This window comes from Pectinophora gossypiella, chromosome 23 (genome assembly GCF_024362695.1).
Source record: "Pectinophora gossypiella chromosome 23, ilPecGoss1.1, whole genome shotgun sequence".
NCBI lineage: Eukaryota > Metazoa > Arthropoda > Insecta > Lepidoptera > Gelechiidae > Pectinophora > Pectinophora gossypiella.
This window is the reverse complement of record NC_065426.1, coordinates 7,445,196-7,466,715: the sequence shown is the minus strand read 5'-3', so window position 1 is coordinate 7,466,715 and position 21,520 is coordinate 7,445,196. Positions and strand designations below refer to the sequence as shown.

Sequence of the window (21,520 nt, the reverse complement as noted above, 5' to 3'; positions counted from 1 at the left end):
CGGACTCTTCACACGAAGGTAAGTGTGAGCGAGACACAACCCGCACGTGCTCCCCCTGACTCCTTAGTGCCTTACGGCCATTTAAGATCAAAGTAAGACCCAGAGGGAGTGAGGTCAGCGCCCGACACGAATTGGTGCGGGGTGGAGAATTACCGTATGCGTAGTATTCTATGCCTATAGTAGAACCACAGTGACTACATAATAGTTTGTAATATATTGTAGATTTGCCGCAGATGGCATTAACTACTTGGCCGGACGAATGGGGAGCGCTGGAGGCTCTCACCCAGTACAGCGTTTAAGACAACAGACCTGAGGGTGCCCAGTTGGGCGCAAACCTCGGCTCAGGGCGTCCGGCGGGGTCGGTATAGGGGTCCTGAAGTGTTTGGTGTCGCGAGCTGATTGGCTGCCTCTATGGCTAGAGTAATCGGGTAAGGCGTACTTCTCTTGCCTCCTGTACGTTCATCAATCGTTTCATACACGCCGGTTCAGAATAGATTGTAGTGATTATTTTCTAAGGTCATCACCAATTTGCTCAATGTACGTTTTTCTAGGTCTTCTTCTGAATTATCTGAACAAATTCATTAAAGAAAAACCACCGGTTGTCGGACTCAACATGCGACACTGTTATGTTAACTGAACGCTCGCCTATGTGTGAACGCTGTTTGCAACTTGCCCCAAATTCCCTTTAATTCTTGCATGTGCTTGACAAACCGACACACGCTGGGTCTATAGTAACATGTTATATAATGCGCTGGATTGACGCAAACTTGCGCAAACCTGCGCAAACATTCTTGGCCAACGGGTTCGGCCAACATGAGGGTTTAAGAAGTTTTCATAGACTTACTTTTTCCCTATGTCAATATTCCCCAGCCAGTGACCATCTGTCATGTCTCCTTCGAAAAATGACAAAATAAAAACGTCACTTAAATATTGAGTCGACGACGGAGCCGAGTTGGTTTTTTAAACAATTTTTAAGTTTTATATAGATTTTGTGGGTTTTTGATCATTTTGCGCATTCGATTCAAAAGTATGCGTTTGAGATTACGAAGTTTTCCGTTGAACAAACAAGTATTGAAACTGCCACTGATATGGTTGCTATCAAGAAGTCAGAAAAGAACAAGCAGAAACCAGAACCAGAAAGCGAAGACCAAATAGGCCTTGGATGTAGAATACAGTAGCGTACAGCGCTGGAGAGATGAAAAACAGAAAATACAAAAATAAAGTAATAGATTATAAGTTGGACAAAAAAATGTTGAAAACATTTTGTGGTTTTATTTTTATTAATTTGTTTCAATTCGTATTTTTATCGATTCAGCATTGCAATGCATTTCTGAGGTACGTGACCCGTGCCGGGCTGGTTTACCCTTCGCGGGGTGGGAGGTCAGATACCCAGTCAGTACATCACGCATGCGATAAATAAAGTTATACCTGTCTCATCTTGCAAATGACAAGTTCTGATGTGCTACGTGAAATGGGTATACGGGATGTTAGTGATATCGTAACGAAAACTTTGAGGGATGGTTCAGACCATGATTCTGAGTTGATATCAAGTGGAATTTTCTGTCGAATGTACAACGTCGAGTGATTTGTCAAATGTACAAGTTTGATAAGCGGACCCTGTGAAAAATGGGATATCCTGGGATAACGTTAGGGACGATGATTTTTATACGCGAGTATGTGCTCGAGTATGTCCTACTGACTCCGATGCAGAAATGTTATTACCAAATAGGACAATAGACAGTAAACCGGAAAACAGATAGTGAAACAGGTAGTAAAACATGCAGTAGGTAGTATCGCTGTGGTGATTCTATCAGGCAAGATGAACAATTCATTCAGGTGGACAGGGATGGCTGTAAGGGTCGAAGGCCATTCGCGGGTTTCACGCCATATTCTAACATCGTGGGTTTTTTACCCTAAATTCAGATAGCTATGGGCAGGTTGCCCATTTGTGGGTATTTTACCCCATAGATAAATATATAACTATGACACATTTTAGTTTTGGAATGTGATTCAGAATTCAGATAATTCGTGACCGCGATATTGGTTGTCTACCTGGGGTTAAAAAGTACGAGGTCATAATGTTGCTATAGTAATTTCTTAACAAGTCCACGGAGGTCCGTGTTGCTCCATGTTGCTCAAAGAGAGTTTAAACTCGTGAAAAGAGGCTACTCGTTCCGATCTCATTACAGCAAAAGAATGTCAGTTTTCAATCAGTCGTTTCAAGATAATCAATTTAGAAAAATAAACGCTGTCTAATTTGATGTTCAACTGAACGGTGTAATGATTTATTAAAACACCACATTATTCGCAGATTTTTGTATGCATTTATAATTTTTTAAGGTTTTTGTTATATTTTTTATGAAATGAGTGATACGTGTATTCAGAAAGGGCAAACTGAAGAGCTTGTTATACAAATAGAAGACGAACCGGGTGACGCGAAGGGCAAAAATAATGATGAAAAGGAAAAAAAAGAAAATCCAACTTGCGATGCGGAGCTTTCTGATAAACTAAGGCGCGAACACATTATAAATATGTTAACAGAAAAACAACCGGAAGCTGTAATTGGCGGCGAAAAGCGATACATTGTAGCATATTGTGCGTATTTTTTTATTTATTTCTATTTATTATGCAAAACCCATGCTTAACACTGAAGGACAGTACGTTTATACACGTGCCGTGGTCCCATAAGGGTCGTACTGTTATCACCGAAGTTATATAGTACTACGCTTCATCATCGTCATCATCATCAGCAGGAAATCGCCCACAGTTGGACCTCGGGGATTCAAATATATCTTTATTCAGTTGGTAACATAGTAACTTTTCACTTCAATATATTTTTGTCAGCTTATGTTTATGCTACTATTCATTTCTTTATGTTTTTCGGTGGAATACGATGCACACTCTGGTGTAACTCTATTTCAGTAACTATTTCAGTAACTCTATTTCAGTAAATCTATTTCAGTAACTCTATTTCAGTAACTCTATTTCAGAAACTTTTAATTCAGTAACTCTATTTCAGTAACTCTATTTTAGTAACTGTATTTCAGTTGAAAAAGCGCCGCCGACGGGCGAGCAATTTCACTATGAAAATGGTAACAGGAACGATTTTGTCCGTCTAGTCTTCCTTATAGTGTTCTGCATGTTAGTCGTCACCGCAGCATTTACTTTTGCTACGTATAATCTGTAAGTATTCAGAAAGTAACCGTAGCCTATACACTATCATTGTTGATGTACTATGACTGATTTATTTTATTACTCGCAAACATGAAGCAAGAAATATTTTTTTCTTTATCTTTTTCTTCAATATTATTCTTTCTATTATTAATCTTTTGATTGATTGATCATCTCACGGAACCTCAGACACTCCACTCACTCACAATCATCGCCAACCAAAATAGATAAAGAAAAAAATATTTCTCAAGTTTGTAAAAACTCTTTAATAGGAAGGACGCTAGCTGCTTTTCTTTTCCAAATTGTTCTTTCTTGTACTCTGATCCTATCTGACTAAAGGTTAGGTAACAAAACTCTTTTGACATATGAGGACCCGGTGGTGTAATGGTTAACACTCTCGATTCGGCTTGATAAAAGCTGTGGGTTCAAGTCCCATTCGAGTCAGATTTTTTTTTGAATTTTTCTCTTTGTATTTTTACATAAGTTTTACGCCTTTTTACTACCGGAAAAAAAACAATAATAACCCTGACATCAGGGTTGATTAGGTTGGTAATCCACCTCACAACCTGTACGAGAGAAGAAGAAAACGGCACATCACTAGTATGTGATGTAAGTACATATTACTATTAGATATGCTGCTACAGACAAACTTTTTAAACAGTTTCACAGAGCATTGCTAGATTATATCTGGTTATCGCTATCGACCCACTAGGGTTGATTAATTCTTTCAAAGATTTTCCTTTCAGACGACGCTTTGAGCCGAGGTTCGCGGCCAACTGGGCACCCTCAGGCCTGTTGTCTTTTTTGTACCGGGTGAGAGCCCAATTTGTCCCTATAAGTCACGTAAAAAAAAGGTGCACTCTCATAGTGCATACGTGCAAAATCGTCGATTGGTGTCACACTACATTTAGAGTAAATTGCCTCTACGCTTTGGCTTGGGCCCACGCTCGCCTTCGAAAAGTCCGGAATTCCATCAGAAGATATGGAAATGACAAACAAATAATAATAAAAAATACTAATCAGAATCATTGTTTACAGGAAAGCAGTACAGAAGGCGTTTCGTACCTTGCCTTTTTTAATTGCCTTCATTGTTTGTTGGTGAGTGAATTTTTGGTTACTTTTATTTATATTTAACTAATTTGAAAACTCCCATTTTTTCACTTTCGTTTGAACAATTATACTTAATACATATATAACATCACGCCTATTTCCCGTTGGGATAGGCAGACACCACGGAGTTCCACCAAATATGATTTACATATTTATTTTTGCCTAAAATCAATATACTTAATAATAATATTTAGTTATTCTGCAATTTTAAAAGGTCCTTTTTAAAGAATAGGTTAGTTTCCAACTAGTCAAATCAGTTACTTTTTACTAAACGTCAAAACACGAAATTACTATGGAATTTATATATGAAAAGCACACTGTGATGTCATAGAAAAACGTGGTAAAATGTCGGACTTATTATTACGTTTTTCTTGATTAAAATTCATAAATAAGTTTAAATTAAAAATTAAATATTTTTCGTTGGTTTTAGCTCTGTATTTATTTAGTAATCAGAATTTCATAATTTATATTGAACCTAGTATGCGGCGCAATCGTAATAAAGTTGTTATTTTTCATTTTAGTGTGATGACTATAGTTTTGGAATACATATTTTGTCTGTCTTCCTGCTCTCGAAGTGTGCCGTGTAACTATATATTGCTTGTTATAGCGGTAAGTGTAAAATATTTTGTTTTCTTATTTCAAGAATTAAAAAAGCTGATTTATATAAACAATTTGTAATAAATTGTAATATGATTCTGTTTTGTTTAAATAATGAATGAATAAAAAAGGTGATTTATGACATTTTCAACTGTTTTTATTACATTGAATATGTTTAAAAGATCTTGTTGACATGTCCGGCTTTCGGACTCTAAAATCCGGGGGTTTCACGCGTCTTGTCCTGTTTTCCAAATTTTAGAGATGGCAACCCTAACTTTGACATAGGTTGAGATTAGTTTACTAACGGCAAATGACTTTCAATTGCAATAACATATTATATTGACGTTGAAAAACTGCTGTCTCCATATATCAACATAGGTCGCGATTATGATACCAAACGGTAAATGGGTGAATATCAAAATGTCAAGTTTGGTGGCGAACTTTCATAATTATAATATAAATAAAATTGGATTCCGACATGAAAAAGGATAGTTCTAGCTACGAGGAACAAGTTATAGGGTTTTAGTAGAACTATCTTTTTATAAATTTTAGAAAATATTTTATTATTTTATTTTTATTATACTTTTTTTGTTTTCAGAACATATGTTTTACTTATATGTCGTCATTTATTACGGGGAGGTATGCCCCAGAAATCGTCCTAGGAGCCGTTTTTGTTACATTAATAATTGTGGCTATATGTCTTGGATTGGCTTGTACGAAAGTGAGTATTGAATTAAGCTATAGAACTAGAGGGCTAAAAAGGCCACATTAAAGCAACTCGTCGAAAAAGCAAAATTGCTATTTAACACTTACGCATATGAAAACAAATGCGCAAGGTTAACAAAATGTATGTTTTTTTAGTTATATATTTCTCCTCTAAATGTAGTTGCAATCAAAACGCCTTGTATTTTTGGCTTAACGTGCCCTCCGAAGCACGGAATCATCTTACTTTTTCGGAAAATCAGGTGATTCAAACTTGAAAAGTCCTTACCAAAAAAAGGACTGTCTCACAAAGTGATTTGGACAATGTCCCCATCGGGAATCGAACCCGGACCTCCAGATCGTGAGCCTAACGCTCTAACCACTAGACCACGGAGGCTGTTAAATTAGTATATTATATTAGTCTGCCCCCTCTGTATACAGAGCCGGAAAGGACCGACAATGTGGCAGGCGATGAGACATAAAATAAAGAGTAAAAACTACGGAAATATATTGTACCTATTTGATGTAATTTGAATTTAGGTAAATAAGGTACTGAAATGATGGGATAGTTTTTTAATTATTTTTTATTTGTTCACAGTTTGATTTTACGAGATTCATACTAATAGTTTGTGTTGCGGGTATAGCAGTAATGTTTGCCGGTTTTGGCTGTGTGGTAATATCTGTCGTACTGGGTATTAAATTAACTATTTTAAAAATAGTTTTAACGATTATTTCATCTGTTATCTCCAGTGTAGTAAGTATATACAATTCAAGTATTAACAATAGCAAACTAGTAAGTAGGCACTATTAAGGTCTTCTTCTATCGTGTGGATTGTGAGGTGAATTACCAACCCCATCAACCCTAGAGTCAGGGTTATTACTGTGCCGCCATAGGCCCCTGACATGACTCATGTAACGACTACGTACTTACATCAGTAAGTAATAACCGGGACCAACGGCTTAACGTGCCTTCCGAAGCACGGATCTTTTTACTTTTTGGACAATCAGGTGATCAGCCTGTAATGTCCTAACCAGACTAGGGATCACAAAGTGATTTTTGAGATTTGTCCCCACCGGGATTCGAACCCGGGACCTCCGGATCGTGAGCACAACGCTCAACCACTGGATCACGGAGGCCGTCTATAAAGGTGAACGCGCACCTATATGCGCCGAAGTAATCGCATTTTATAAATGTTTGTATGGAATAGTATGCAACGTCGCGCACCCATATATACGCAGACATAAAAAAAAAACTGGTCAAGTGCGAGTCTGGCTCCCGAACCAAGGGTTCCGTACAATTTGCCATCTGGTCATTATCAGACCCTAAATGTCAACCATCAACCACCTAAGACCAGAATGCTCATCAAGCCAAATCAGACAAGCCCAAATTCAGAGTTTTATTCAGATTTTTTTTAGTCGATTTCCTATCCTAGGGCCAGAGTGCTCATCAAGACTAATTTAACAAGCCCAAGCTCGAGGAACTTGCGTCATTTTATTGTCGAGTTCCTATGACGTCTGGTCACCATTAGAAACTAGAATTTCGGACCCTGAAATTCAGCCTACTTTAGGAGACGTTTTTTTTAAATGTAAAAATATAAATACTGCATGAGAAGGAATGCTATTCAAACTAGATTTTTTTAATAGCTAAATCTTTCATTTAAAAATATAAAAATAATTAAGTTCTAAATTAAAAACCTTACATAGTTACCGAATTCAAAATACGAACATTCAAATAAAGTGTTAGTGACACAATAACTGTCCGCGAAGGTCCGTGTTGCTCTATGCACCATAACGTATATTCAGGGGGATGATTCAGACCATGACTCTGAGTTGATATCAAGTGGAATTTCCTGTCGAAAATTCATGGAAATATTAGTGATTTTTTTTCAGTTCCATACTTTTGCAACGGAAAATTCTTTGATATCAACTCAGAATCATGGTCTGAATCATCCCTCAGTTTTCGTTACGATATTATATTTACGATATTTATAACTATTTATAACGATATTATAAATATTTATTTATGTTACGATATCATCCTTTATGTAATGTTTGTTGTTAATGACTTTTTCAGGCTTTGATCATAGAACTCCAGATGATTTTGGGTGGCAAAAATGTGGAATTAGGCTTGGGTGACTACGCTTATGGCGCTTTTAGGGTCTACACATCAATAATGCAAATGTTCTTTCGAATGCTATATATTATACACTCGTTGGTTAATTTAGAAGATTTATTATGATGAAAATAAAGTGTTCTTTTTTATTGAAATTGTTTTTTCATATTTTTTTAATGGCCTAGATGCACGACCTTTATACATATACTGGGTGTTAGTGACATCGTAACGAATACTGAGGGGGATGATTCAGACCATGATTTTGAGTTAAAATTAAGTGGAATTTTCCGTCGGAATTCATGATTTTTTAAATTATTTTCAATTCTACACTTTTGCAACCCCTCAGTATTCGTTACGATGTCACTTACACCCCGTACCAGTACATATAGGTAGCCATACAAGTAGGTATGGGTGTTAGTGACACCGTAACGAAAACTGAAGGGGATTATGCACACCATGATTCTGAGTTGATATTAAGTGGAATTTCCTGTCGGAAAACTCATAGACATTTTTGTTTTTTTTTTTTTAATTATTTTCTATTCCGACGACATTTGCGACAGAAAATTCCACTTGATATCAACTCAGAATATGACCTGAATCATCCCTCAAAGTTTTCGGTACGATGTCACTAACACCCTGTATATATATTGTGCCGACTACAGTTTTGGACTAGTACTTTTTTACCTTTGATGGGTTTGCTCTTGACCTCAGATTTGCCCGAAAGCAAAAGGAAGCTCGCCCAGAAGGTGCCTGTTCACTCTGGCCTTGAAAGCACCCGGGTTATATGCATTCGGAAATACAGAAGACGGCAGAGAATTCCACTCCTTAGCAGTGCGCATAATGAAGGACGATGCGAAGCGCTTTGTGCGAATAGTTGGGATATCCACCAAATAGGGATGGAACCCGGCCGTACAAACGTACTTGCCTGAGAAAGCCGACTAGTCGGCCGATTAGTCGACCAATTGTCTTACTACTCTGAATTCTACATGAGCCTTTGGCGGCCCCCGCACAGTATAAGTAAATAGTAGTCGGGAGCTGCTTAAGGTGCCCTCCGAAGTACGGATCATGTTAACCCCCAAAAAAGGTACGACTTGCGGCGAGACGGCTCACCACCTATCACGTTGGTCTAACAGAAACCTGGGTGTGGCTATTTAGTTCACCTTGCGATGAAATACGGCCTACGTGGTCCAGTGGTTGAGCGTTTGGCTCATGATCAGGAGGTCCTGGGTTGGAATCCCTGATTATATCGTGATCCCCTGATTTTCATAAGGAAGACGATCCGTGCTTCGAAAGGCACGTTAAGCCGTTGGTCCCGGTTACTACTTACTGATGTGAGTAAGTAATCCTTACATAGCCACGGCAGGGGCCTTTGGCGGCTTAATAGTAACCCTGTTACCGGGGTTGATGAGGTTGGTAATTCACCTCATAACCCATACGATAGAAGAATATAATACAAATAGTTCTCCGAACGAACGAAAAGTCCCTTTATTCAGATAGGATGTAATGCGTATCCAAAGAGAATATAATTCACTACAGTACTTACGTAATCCGTGCGGAGCCGCGGTAGCCCGGTTGGTAGAACGCTTGCCTCTCATATTGAGGTCGCAGGTTCGAAGCTAGCACATGCTTAAACCAATGATTGTCGAATTTGTTTTCGAATTCATGTTTGGATCATAAATGATTATCGCGTGCTCAGCGATGAAGGAAAACATCGTCAGGAAACCCTACATTAGCGAGAAATGCATTTTCGGAGGTATATGACTTAACCTATTGGGCTGGTTTTCGCTTTGCGGGTTGGAATGTCAGACAGGCTGTCGCTTCTGTAAAAAACTGGACATTCAAATCTTCACGTTAAGTAAGCCGACACTGTGAATCACAGGATAGTAATAGGGGGATGTAGAATTTACGTAATACATAGGCTTAAATTTTTTGTCTCGTATATTATAGACGTTTTTGCGCTTACGCAAAAACTTAAGTTTTTTTTGGCGCTTACGCGGCATACAGTAACACGGACCTCCGCGGACCGTTGCGCGGGCGCGCGTTGTCAGTTCAGTAAGCTGCATATTGTTAAGATCTTTGCCTGCCTTATTTAAAACATTCATGAATGTCATTTTATTTCTAGATTTTTGGTAGATTTTTGAATGTATTTACGTAATACAATTTTGTATGTAGTTTTCAAATAAATCTTGTTCAAATATGAGCGATACAAGTTCAATAAGGCAAACTAAAACTCTTGTTTTACAATTGGAAGAGGAACCAGGGGATGCGAAGGTTATCCAAAATAATGATGAAAAGGAGAAAAAGACGAAAGAAGAAGATATTATAAGTGTGTTAACTGAAAAACAACCAGATGTTATAATTCGCAGGCAACGGAGATACTGGGTACAAAAATGTACGTAGGTAATTTGCTTATTTACGTACTTATGTAGGGGAAGACCAAGAAGAGCTTACATGGAACAGATCAATGAAAAGGTTAATGTCGTCTCTTATAGGGAAGTCAAGGAATCGGCCTTTGATAGACTGCAATGGAAAATGCTACACCGACAAGAGCGTGGCTCTTAAATTGATGATGTTGACGTACTTATGTATATTCGGCAGCGTAGTCCGCTGTCGAGTTTTAGGCTTAAGTGGAGATGGGCAAGACACTTGGCAAGTCGGGAAGACAACAGATGGACTAAGGCAGTGACGGAGTGGTGCCTGAGGGATGGTATACGTTATTAAAGCAGACCACCAGAGAGGGGGTGAGGTAAAGCTAAATCAGCCGCTGGTGGGGAACGGAGAGTTGTCGTAACATAAGCTCACGAGTATATTCCAATTGAGGTAGTCAGAGGTACATCCATCGCAAGATGAAATAAGTACCCACATCTCACCGAGTTTTCTGTTAGACCAACTTAATAGGTGGTGAGCTAAATCGCCGTGTATAAGAGCCAGCTGTGTTAGTTAAAACTGAACTTAGGACAAATTTATAACTCATTGGTACAAGTCTGATACCGGAGTTCGAACCGGTGCTTCCCGTTTTAGAAGCAAGCTGGACCATCACAGGACCACATTAGTGTACATGTATTTTCAGTAATACCATAGGTACTTTTCCGACAGGAAATTCCACTTATTATCAACTTTTTTTGTCGTGTCTGATTGGGCCATGTTTCTTAGGGAAAGTTGTTTGGTTTCATGGTCTGAACTCACCCCTCAATTTCGCAAATTGAACTTTTTGCAAACTGGTCGTTGTGCAAACTGGACATTTTGCAAATTAGACCATCTGCAAAATGTACATTTTGCAATTGGACATTTTGCAAACTGGACATTATGCAAACTGGTCATTGTGCAAACTGGACATTTTGCAAATTAGACCATCTGCAAAATGTACATTTTGCAATTGGACATTTTGCAAACTGGACATTATGCAAACTGGTCATTGTGCAAACTGGACATTTTGCAAATTAGACCATCTGCAAAATGTACATTTTGCAATTGGACATTTTGCAAACTGGACATTATGCAAACTGGTCATTGTGCAAACTGGACATTTTGCAAATTAGACCATCTGCAAAATGTACATTTTGCAATTGGACATTTTGCAAACTGGACATTATGCAAACTGGTCATTGTGCAAACTGGACATTTTGCAAATTAGACCATCTGCAAAATGTACATTTTGCAATTGGACATTTTGCAAACTGGACATTATGCAAACTGGTCATTGTGCAAACTGGACATTTTGCAAATTAGACCATCTGCAAAATGTACATTTTGCAATTGGACATTTTGTAAAATGGACATTATGCAACTAAAGGCTCAGAATCATGGTCTGAATCATCCCCCTCAGTATTCGTTAAGATGTTACTAACACCATATCTTGTATGTACAGGGTGTAAGGGACATCATAATAAATACTGAGGGGTATGATTCAGCTCATTATTCTGAGTTGGTTAGTTCTGAACCAAAGATCAAGTGGATTTTTCATCTAAAAAGTAATAAATTGAAAATAATTTATAAAACAAAAAAAAAACGTTAATTCCACGGAAAATTCCACTTGATATTGAGTAACTCAGAATCATGGTCTGAATCATCTCCCTCAGTATTCGTTACGATGTCACTAACACCCTGTACTTATATAGATTATGATTATATTTCCAGTTGAAGGAGCGCCTCCTACAGGTGATAGTGTAGACTATGAAGATGGAGACAGGAATGATTTCGTCCGTCTCGTTTTGTCCTTGGTACTGGTGATGTTGCTAGTAACGACTGTGCTTGCGACTGTCGCTTATATGACGTAAGTGTTACATATGTACAGTCATGACGAATATCATGTACTCACTTTAAACCCTGTCGCACTATCATATTTGACCAGGCCTTTACATCTTTATCAGATCCAAACAGCGTTTCTGTGGCAGCTTTTAAAATGGCTGTAAAGTCCGATGCGCGAGCGACAGTAGCGGCCACACGTGGTAAATCGGCCCTCTCACTTTACACTTTTTATTTAGAGCGAATTTGAAGAGGCTGTTGAACTTTGGTGTTAGTGATTCTTGCAGTGCATGCAAAAATTTTCCTTAAGGTGACTAACCTGTTCATTCTCTGACTGTACATACATGCATATACTCACGCCTATATCCCACCGGGGTAAACAATGACTACGGAATTCGACGTGCAACATAGTTTTCACCCAACCATACATAACATTATTATGTATACACTTTGGTACCATTCGTAAGGATATGTCGTGGCCAGATCGTAAAATTGATCATTTCATGATGTGGTCGACCATTTCATGAAATGGTCATATTTCAAGAAATGGCCAACTTATATTGACCATATCGTTGAAACGTCAACGTTTAATGATATATCAATCAACGTTTGGCCATATCGTTAATGGAGGCGGTGTCTATGCTATGTGGTGTAATAAAATGCGAATAGTGGATAAATTTCTTAGGTTTAAAATTATGTACCTATTCGATATGGAAAATTACACAATAACAATGATTCATCGATTATAATGATACGTAAATTTTATTAATGATTTTTAATTTTAATTTCTTGTTTATAATTTTTATGTATTTGTACTTATTTAGTGTTTATTATTATTTATTTTTTCTATGGACATTATAATGGTCTGAAATAAATTATTTGAATTTGAATACAATATCAATCAAGTTTTAAATATAATCGACATCAGCGCCACTATCGGTGAATAATGTTACTAATTTTACGATATGATTGCCAACGTTTGGCCATATCATGAAGTAATCATGCATTTAGTTGCTCATATCGTTAAACGTTTTGTGTTCATTGATCTGGCCAAACTACATCATGATGTGGCCAACGAATGATATTCTATTTCATGAAATGGTCGATCACATCATGAAATGATCAATTCTACGATCTAGCCACGACAGATACACTAATTAGAATCATTGTTTACAGAGACAGTATCCGGAAATTCTTGCTTAGCGTGGCCGGCTTTGTCATATTTTTTATATGCCTGTGAGTGTTTTTTTTTATTATCGTTATTTATTTATGATTATTTGTTATGTTATTTGTGTTAAGATTGATATCATTCTCAGATTTTAACACTTGAGATTATTCCGTACATACAAAATACATTCTTATTATGCCATGTAGAGGTATGAATATTGATGGATTTAGTCGCCCGAAGCCGAAGGGCGCAATATGATTGTAACGACCCGATTACTATAGCCATAGAGGCGGCAGAGCTAGCGACAAAAAATCAGGACCGATACTAACCCCGCTGGCGTGTTTGACGATTTCCTTCAGTCAGCGCTTACCGCTATCGGCCCACTAAGGTCGATCAATTGTTTCCAATGTAAATCCTCTCACGCGAAGCCTTGTGCCTAGGCGTAGAATAAGGAATAATACTACGTATAGAACGGCAACTCTCCGCCCCCCACCAGCGTCTGAGCTAGGTTTACCTCACCCCCGCCCTCCAACACAGTTTAGACTTGAATCATATTTATTTATTTATTTATTGCAACACACAACAGGACATTGACAATACATGATAAAATATACAGTTACAAACAAAAATGGTCAGTCAACATCCCAAACAGGGTGCGTTGACTGCATGTAAAATCATATAGCAACTAAAAAGAGGTAAAGAAAAAGAAAAATAAGATTACAATTTAAAAAACAAAACGGCTTCAGTTTTTGACTGATTTTAGACTTTTGATAATTTGTGCTGTAAATGTTCCAAAATCAGATGTCACACACACATATGCGCGTGTACGTTAACGTCAATGTGTGGTGTATGTGTAAAAAGAGGTTGTTTGTATGAAGTGTCCGGGGTGTGGCCTAGGTTCGCGCGCAATTGGGCACGCACAGGCCTGTCGTCTTAAATTTTGTACTGGGTGAGAGCGCCCAGCGCTTCCCATTTGTCCTGCCAAGTAGTTTATACCATATGGAAATCTACAATTACTCACCTCAAAAAAAATGGTGGACATAAAGAAGAATGTATATATGTGTGTCGTAGGTTTTAACTAAAAAAACTTTTTTAGTATTATTTATGGGGACTATATTTTCTATCACCAAAATTTATATTTGTCATCAAGATGTATCACCTAATAAATAGATCTATCGCCACGAAATATTTTCGTTCTCAGATAAACAAAAATTGTTCCCAGGTATGAATTATCAAATTAATGTTAATATATGTGTAAAATAAGAGATCGATAACCAATAAAATTATATTGCATTACATGAATATAAACTTCGTTCTTATAATAACAGTTTTGTTACTTAAATAATAACTCTGTGCTCAGAATGGTAGATCTGTCACCAAATAAACCGATTATCGATCCCTGACTGCGACTCCTTTTTATTTGATATTTTGTCACCAATACAGTAGTAACATTTTATTTCGTTCAGATATTAAATTAATAGTATTCGTTACCAATTTAATACATCAATTTATAATTTTAATGAAAAAGTGATCAAAGGGGCGGAGACAAATTGGCGCGCTTTAAAAATTTACCAATCCGGCCTCAACGATGGGTAGTAGGTAACTAGGTTCGATCACACGATGCGCGACGCGGGCGGCGTGCCATAAGCCAGCTATTTTAAACCAGCGCTGATTGTTCAGTGGTAATTATTTTAAACAATAAATATTGATTATATTGACTTTAATTGTTTTATTTACTACTCTGCTAAATATAATTTATACTACCAGTGGAAATTTAGAACCTTGGGAGTCTAGTTAAGTAGCAGAATCTTTTGGTTGAAACGATGATGACAACCCTAATTTTTTATTTGAACTTAATGCAATTTTCTAGTAACATAATATGATTTATTGGTAATCTCTTTAAATTAGTTTGTTTAAATACTTATTAGGACACACCTATTATAATACATACAAAAACATTTATTTGGTACTAGACCTTATATCTCAGGATTTTAGGTGATTTATTGTGGAACTGATTTTGCATTGTTTGGTGACTACATTTTGGTGACAGATCTACTATTTTGAGGACAAACCCTATTATTTAAGAAACACAAAACTAATTAAATTGGTGATAGCTTAAATGATACCCATTATTTATTATTTCATTTTGAAAAACATCATATAATTTTTATTTTTTTTATTTTAGGTTCGTGCAATTGTGTTTAAGTTACGCATTTATGTGCTCTTCGTGTTCCCGAATAGTTCCATGCAATTTTATTCTACTCGTTATTGCGGTAAGTGAAGATATTTAGTCGATGTACGGATATATTTTGTCGATTTTTAATATAAAATTTTAGGTAAACCAACCTTGCTTTGCTTTTCGTTGTAAAGGACCATGTTACACCCCCCCCCCCCTCCAACGGGTAATTTATACACTTTAGTAGTTTCATTAGTACCCCTGTATAAAGATTACAAATTAGTTTAAACTTCAAATTCCATGGGGTTTACAAACAAAAAAAAAGGTTCGTGGCAATAGAAATGGGTTAAATACAATGATGTATCAGGCGGAAGCCAAAATCGTACTTAGAAACCGGAATTCCGGCGAAATCCGTATATCGAGAATAATAATATCAGCTCAAGTCGCTTCGAATGTATAGACCTCAGTCATGTCTTGTTATGCGCTGTTATGTGTCTGGCGAAACCGAACTTCATTTTAAAGACACGATCACGTCGAGCGCAGTAGAGCCGTCCGGCACTGTTGTACAGTCATGAGCAATATAATGTACCCACTTTAGGACTCTGTCGCACTAACATATTTGACATTTTGTGAGACTTAACGTACAGTTCAATTTGTCTAAAAAGTTAATGTGACATGGTACCAAAGTGTATACATATTAATGCTCGTGCCCGTACGTGTAGGTGTAAGGGCTTGGGCCGAGTCTTCCGTATGTGACGCTTCTCATCCAGGGCTACTATCTTGCTTGCTACTTGCTTCGAATGAGATATGTTTGGAACCTGTTGATGGAAGGGGACCTTTTGATTCATTGTCCTTTAGCACGAGGCTCAGAGGAGATACAGACGTGAGTTGTCAAACCCACGAGTTCCACTCTGCCGATGTACGGTCACGAGCATTTATATGTATACACTTTGGTACCATGTCACATTAACTTTTTTGACAAATTGAACTGTAAGTCTCACTAAATGCCAAATATGTTAGTGCGACAGAGTCCTAAAGTGGGTACATTATATTGCTCATGACTGTACATGCACGATCGGTTCGTGTTTTGTTATTTGAGGGACGGTTTTTTTTATTAGTGTGCGGCAGTGAGTACGTGTGTGTTGTACTTGTGTAAAGGTAGCCCAAAACGAGCCAACTGGGCTATCACAGTTGGTAAAACGCTTGCCTCTCACTTTGAGGTCGCAAGTTTGAATCCAGCACACGCTTAAACCAATGATTGTAAATTTAGTTTTCGAATTCATGTTTGTATCATAAATGATTACTCCGTGCTTCGGAAGGCACGTTAAGCCGTTGGTCCCGGCTGCATTAGCAGTCATCAATAACCATCAATCCGCACTGGGCCCGCGTGATGGTTTAAGGCCCGATCTCCCTATCCATCCATAGGGAAAGCGTGTGCTCCAGCAGTGGGGACGTTAATGGACTGATGATGATGATGACGTGACGTGCTAGACCGTTTCGTCACTGACCGATACCGTAGCGTGCCACAGACCGGCTAGAATTCCCGACGAGAATATTTTGCTCCGGTGCAGTGGGCATAGTAGCGTCTGGCACGCGCCCTTCTGCGCGGACTCCGTCCTAGCACGGTCCTAGTATGGTACGGTGCAGTGGGCATAGTAGCGTCTGGCACGCGCCCGTCTGCGCGGACTCCGTCCTAGCACGGTCCTAGTATGGTACGGTGCAGTGGGCATAGTAGCGTCTGGCACGCGCCCTTCTGCGCGGACTCCGTCCTAGCACGGTCCTAGTATGGTACGGTGCAGTGGGCATAGTAGCGTCTGGCACGCGCCCTTCTGCGCGGACTCCGTTCTAGCACGGTCCTAGTATGGTACGGTGCAGTGGGCATAGTAGCGTCTGGCACGCGCCCGTCTGCGCGGACTCCGTCCTAGCACGGTCCTAGTATGGTACGGTGCAGTGGGCATAGTAGCGTCTGGCACGCGCCCTTCTGCGCGGACTCCGTTCTAGCACGGTCCTAGTATGGTACGGTGCAGTGGGCATAGTAGCGTCTGGCACGCGCCCGTCTGCGCGGACTCCGTCCTAGCACGGTCCTAGTATGGTACGGTGCAGTGGGCATAGTAGCGTCTGGCACGCGCCCGTCTGCGCGGACTCCGTCCTAGCACGGTCCTAGTATGGTACGGTGCAGTGGGCATAGTAGCGTCTGGCACGCGCCCGTCTGCGCGGACTCCGTCCTAGCACGGTCCTAGTATGGTACGGTGCAGTGGGCATAGTAGCGTCTGGCACGCGCCCGTCTGCGCGGACTCCGTCCTAGCACGGTCCTAGTATGGTACGGTGCAGTGGGCATAGTAGCGTCTGGCACGCGCCCTTCTGCGCGGACTCCGTCCTAGCACGGTCCTAGTATGGTACGGTGCAGTGGGCATAGTAGCGTCTGGCACGCGCCCTTCTGCGCGGACTCCGTCCTAGCACGGTCCTAGTATGGTACGGTGCAGTGGGCATAGTAGCGTCTGGCACGCGCCCGTCTGCGCGGACTCCGTCCTAGCACGGTCCTAGTATGGTACGGTGCAGTGGGCGTAGTAGCGTCTGGCACGCGCCCGTCTGCGCGGACTCCGTCCTAGCACGGTCCTAGTATGGTACGGTGCAGTGGGCATAGTAGCGTCTGGCACGCGCCCGTCTGCGCGGACTCCGTCCTAGCACGGTCCTAGTATGGTACGGTGCAGTGGGCATAGTAGCGTCTGGCACGCGCCCTTCTGCGCGGACTCCGTCCTAGCACGGTCCTAGTATGGTACGGTGCAGTGGGCATAGTAGCGTCTGGCACGCGCCCTTCTGCGCGGACTCCGTCCTAGCACGGTCCTAGTATGGTACGGTGCAGTGGGCATAGTAGCGTCTGGCACGCGCCCGTCTGCGCGGACTCCGTCCTAGCACGGTCCTAGTATGGTACGGTGCAGTGGGCATAGTAGCGTCTGGCACGCGCCCTTCTGCGCGGACTCCGTCCTAGCACGGTCCTAGTATGGTACGGTGCAGTGGGCATAGTAGCGTCTGGCACGCGCCCATCTGCGCGGACTCCGTCCTAGCACGGTCCTAGTATGGTACGGTGCAGTGGGCATAGTAGCGTCTGGCACGCGCCCGTCTGCGCGGACTCCGTCCTAGCACGGTCCTAGTATGGTACGGTGCAGTGGGCATAGTAGCGTCTGGCACGCGCCCGTCTGCGCGGACTCCGTCCTAGCACGGTCCTAGTATGGTACGGTGCAGTGGGCGTAGTAGCGTCTGGCACGCGCCCGTCTGCGCGGACTCCATCCTAGCACGGTCCTACTATGGTACGGTGCAGTGGGCACAGGACTTTATTTTTTTTTGTTTTTCAGAATATGACCTACTCCTATGTTACGTCATTTACAATGGTGAGGTATGCGCCAGAGATCATCTTAGGAGCTGTTGTTGTTACACTATTAATTGTAGTTATATGTTTTGCATTGGCTTTTACGAGCGTGAGTGTTACATTGACTAATACATCTTTATTTTTTTTAATTCTTCAGTTATTTAAATCTTTTGCACGGTGTTCCATGTTAAGATTTTAACAAACCTTCGTAGCCTAATGGTTTGAGCGTTGGGCTTACGATATAAAGGTCCGGGTTCGATCCCCGACAGGGAATGGCGAAATTATTTTGCGGAACTGTTTTTTGTTTGCTTAGTACTTTGCAGGCTGAACCATCTGATTGTCTTGAGTACCGGATTCGGAAGGCATGTTAAGTTATTAACGTCGACTGTTAATCCAAACACCTGCACTAATCCTCAGTGGAGCGGCGTGGTGAAGTACGTTGCATGCCCCCTCAGATTAGAATAAGAATTAATACTACGTTTAGAATAGCACCTCTCCGCTCCCCACCAGCGGCCGAGCTAGATCTTACTTTAGTCTTCAATCGTATGGCGTCAGACATCACGCGCATCTGTGTGTGTACGATAACGTCAATGCGTAGTGTCTGTATGAAGTGTCCGGGGTGTGGTTATGGTTTAAATTTGATAAACCGTATACTCTATGTTACTTGCACTGATGTAAAATATGTTACATGCATTAATGTATAATATTATGTTACTTACACTGATATATAATATGTTACTTGCATTGATGTATAATATGATACATGCACTGATTTATAATATGTTCTTTACATTGATTTATAACATGTTACTTGCATTGATGTATAATTATGTTACTTGCATTGTTGAATAATATGTTACTTGCAGTGTTGTATAATATGTTACATGCACTAATGTATAATATGTTACTTGCATTGATGTATAATAATATGTTACTAGGGTGCCGAATCAAAATAACGTTAGGGAGATGATGATTTCAATAATTGTATTATTTGTCCACAGATTGACTTTACGAAATTCTTGTTAATCGTATTTACTGCGTTCTTTGCACTATGTTTCGGTTTCATTTCTTGCGTTGTTCTATCTAAAGTATTTCATGTAGATATGTCTCTTGTAAAATTTGTGTTGCTGATTGCATTGGCCGTTTTTTCCAGTGTAGTAAGTATGGATATATTTTTTTGTAGTTTTAACTTCTTGGCCGGACAAATGGGGAGCGTAAGAGCTCTCACCCGGTACTGTTTGTTTTTATTTTTTATAAAGATTTATAACATAACAATAATGTGACGATACGGTATAATTATACAATAAAAAAAAACAAGAATATTAAACGTACTTACAGGCTTCAACAACGCCTCTCCCTTTTTTACCCAACTGCAGTAAAGCAAAAAGGAGGGTTATGTGTTTGGCTGCTATATTTGTATGTGTATACATGTCTGTTATCCGGTAGTTATAGGCTATGTAACGGCACGCTAAATTCAATGTGGCACCCTCTAGAAGACATAAACTAAGGACGAAAATTTTTTTTCCAATGGTATTGTGTTGGGTAAAGGGTACCAAATCAAAGGGCTTAATTTGTGCATTTCAAATATGTACGGTCACGAGCATTAATATGTATACACTTTGGTACCATGTCACATTAACTTTTTGGACCAATTGAACTGTAAGTCTCACTAAATGTCAAATGTGTTAGTGCGACAGAGTCCTAAAGTGGGTACATTATATTGCTCATGACTGTACATTATTAACATTTACTTGTGGGTTTGCTGGTATTGACTCGATAATTACGTTGAATTGATAACATATGCTCAGATATGTTCCGGATAGTTTTTATCTTCAAATCTTGAATAAAACACATAATGGACGCACATTATTTAAATAAATAAGGCCCTAAATAATAAATAGTCCCCCATAGCTCCAGTATCCCGGTCCACTAACCCCCAACCCAATAGCCCAGTTCCCTTTGTTCCCATAATCTGCAATAGTCTTACACGAACCGGGGATTGTCTTTGGGTGCACTCCCACGTCAAAAAAACTTTAAAATTATTATTATTATTTTTATGTCGTTTCCATATCTCGGGCCTATGGAGTCCCGGACTTTTGGAAGGCGTGCGTGGGGCCGAAGCCAACACTAGAGGCCCCTTAACACAATTTAATCTAAATGTGTTGTGACACCAACCGGCGATTATCCCTGTATACACTATGGGATTGCACCGAAAGACAATCCCCGGTTCGTGTAGGACTATTATATTAATATAAAGGGTACTGGGCTATTGGGTTGGGGGTTATTATTATTATTATTAAGTTTCAATACGATCTACTCTGAACCGGCGTGCGTGTATGAAGCGATTGATGAATGTGGAGGAAGCAAGAGAAGTGTGTCAGGATCGAAGCAAATGGAATTCTATAGTCTCTGCTTACCCCGGTGGGAAATAGGCGTGAGATTATGTATGTATGTATGTATTACTAACACCCTGTATACAATTTCTGAACTATTTTTTTTCAGGTATTAGTCATAGAGCTCCAGATGATATTGGGCGGTAAAACCGTGGAACTGGGCATGGACGACTATGCCTGTGGCGCATACATGGTATACACTAGTATAATACAGATATTCATTACAATAATACGAATTTTAGGTACGGTGATCGACTTTGATGATATTCTATGATGTCAATAAAATAATTTATTTTTGAATTGGAAATTGTTTAATTTACTTAGGACGTTTGATTTACTTGTATTCCTAGCGCGAACCAATCATGCAGAGTGACATTGGCTAATTTTTAATTCTTTCTAACCCCCTTTTCTAACTTACCAATAATGGGGGGTGGAAGTTTGTATAGAGTAACTCGCAATTTTCAAGGTAGAAAGCTAA

The 21,520-nt window shown here is 39.7% G+C and overlaps 1 protein-coding gene and 1 long non-coding RNA gene across 2 annotated transcripts; both read left to right on the top strand.

The window, feature by feature from the left end:
• The first annotated feature begins 1,088 nt into the window (after positions 1 to 1,088).
• Positions 1,089 to 5,152, top strand: LOC126377465 (uncharacterized). Its single transcript, XM_050025199.1, has 6 exons — positions 1,089 to 1,164; positions 2,389 to 2,595; positions 3,048 to 3,183; positions 4,210 to 4,269; positions 4,803 to 4,890; positions 5,138 to 5,152. Exons 1-6 carry the CDS (start codon positions 1,089 to 1,091, stop codon positions 5,150 to 5,152), a joined length of 582 nt encoding a protein of 193 aa, XP_049881156.1.
• A 323-nt stretch (positions 5,153 to 5,475) lies between these two features.
• LOC126377649 (uncharacterized) lies at positions 5,476 to 7,842 on the top strand. Its single transcript, XR_007567951.1, has 3 exons — positions 5,476 to 5,599; positions 6,179 to 6,334; positions 7,655 to 7,842. It is a non-coding gene; the product is annotated as an uncharacterized LOC126377649 (long non-coding RNA).
• Positions 7,843 to 21,520: the final 13,678 nt, after the last annotated feature.

Excerpts from the sequence above, each read along its gene's own strand:
- LOC126377465 (XM_050025199.1), top strand. The coding sequence starts at position 1,089 with ATGGTTGCTATCAAGAAGTCAGAAAAGAACAAGCAGAAACCAGAACCA. Across the intron at positions 1,165-2,388 it reads AGACCAAATAGGCCTTGGAT|GGCAAACTGAAGAGCTTGTT; the intron begins GTAGAATACAGT and ends GTATTCAGAAAG. Across the intron at positions 3,184-4,209 it reads ACTTTTGCTACGTATAATCT|GAAAGCAGTACAGAAGGCGT; the intron begins GTAAGTATTCAG and ends CATTGTTTACAG.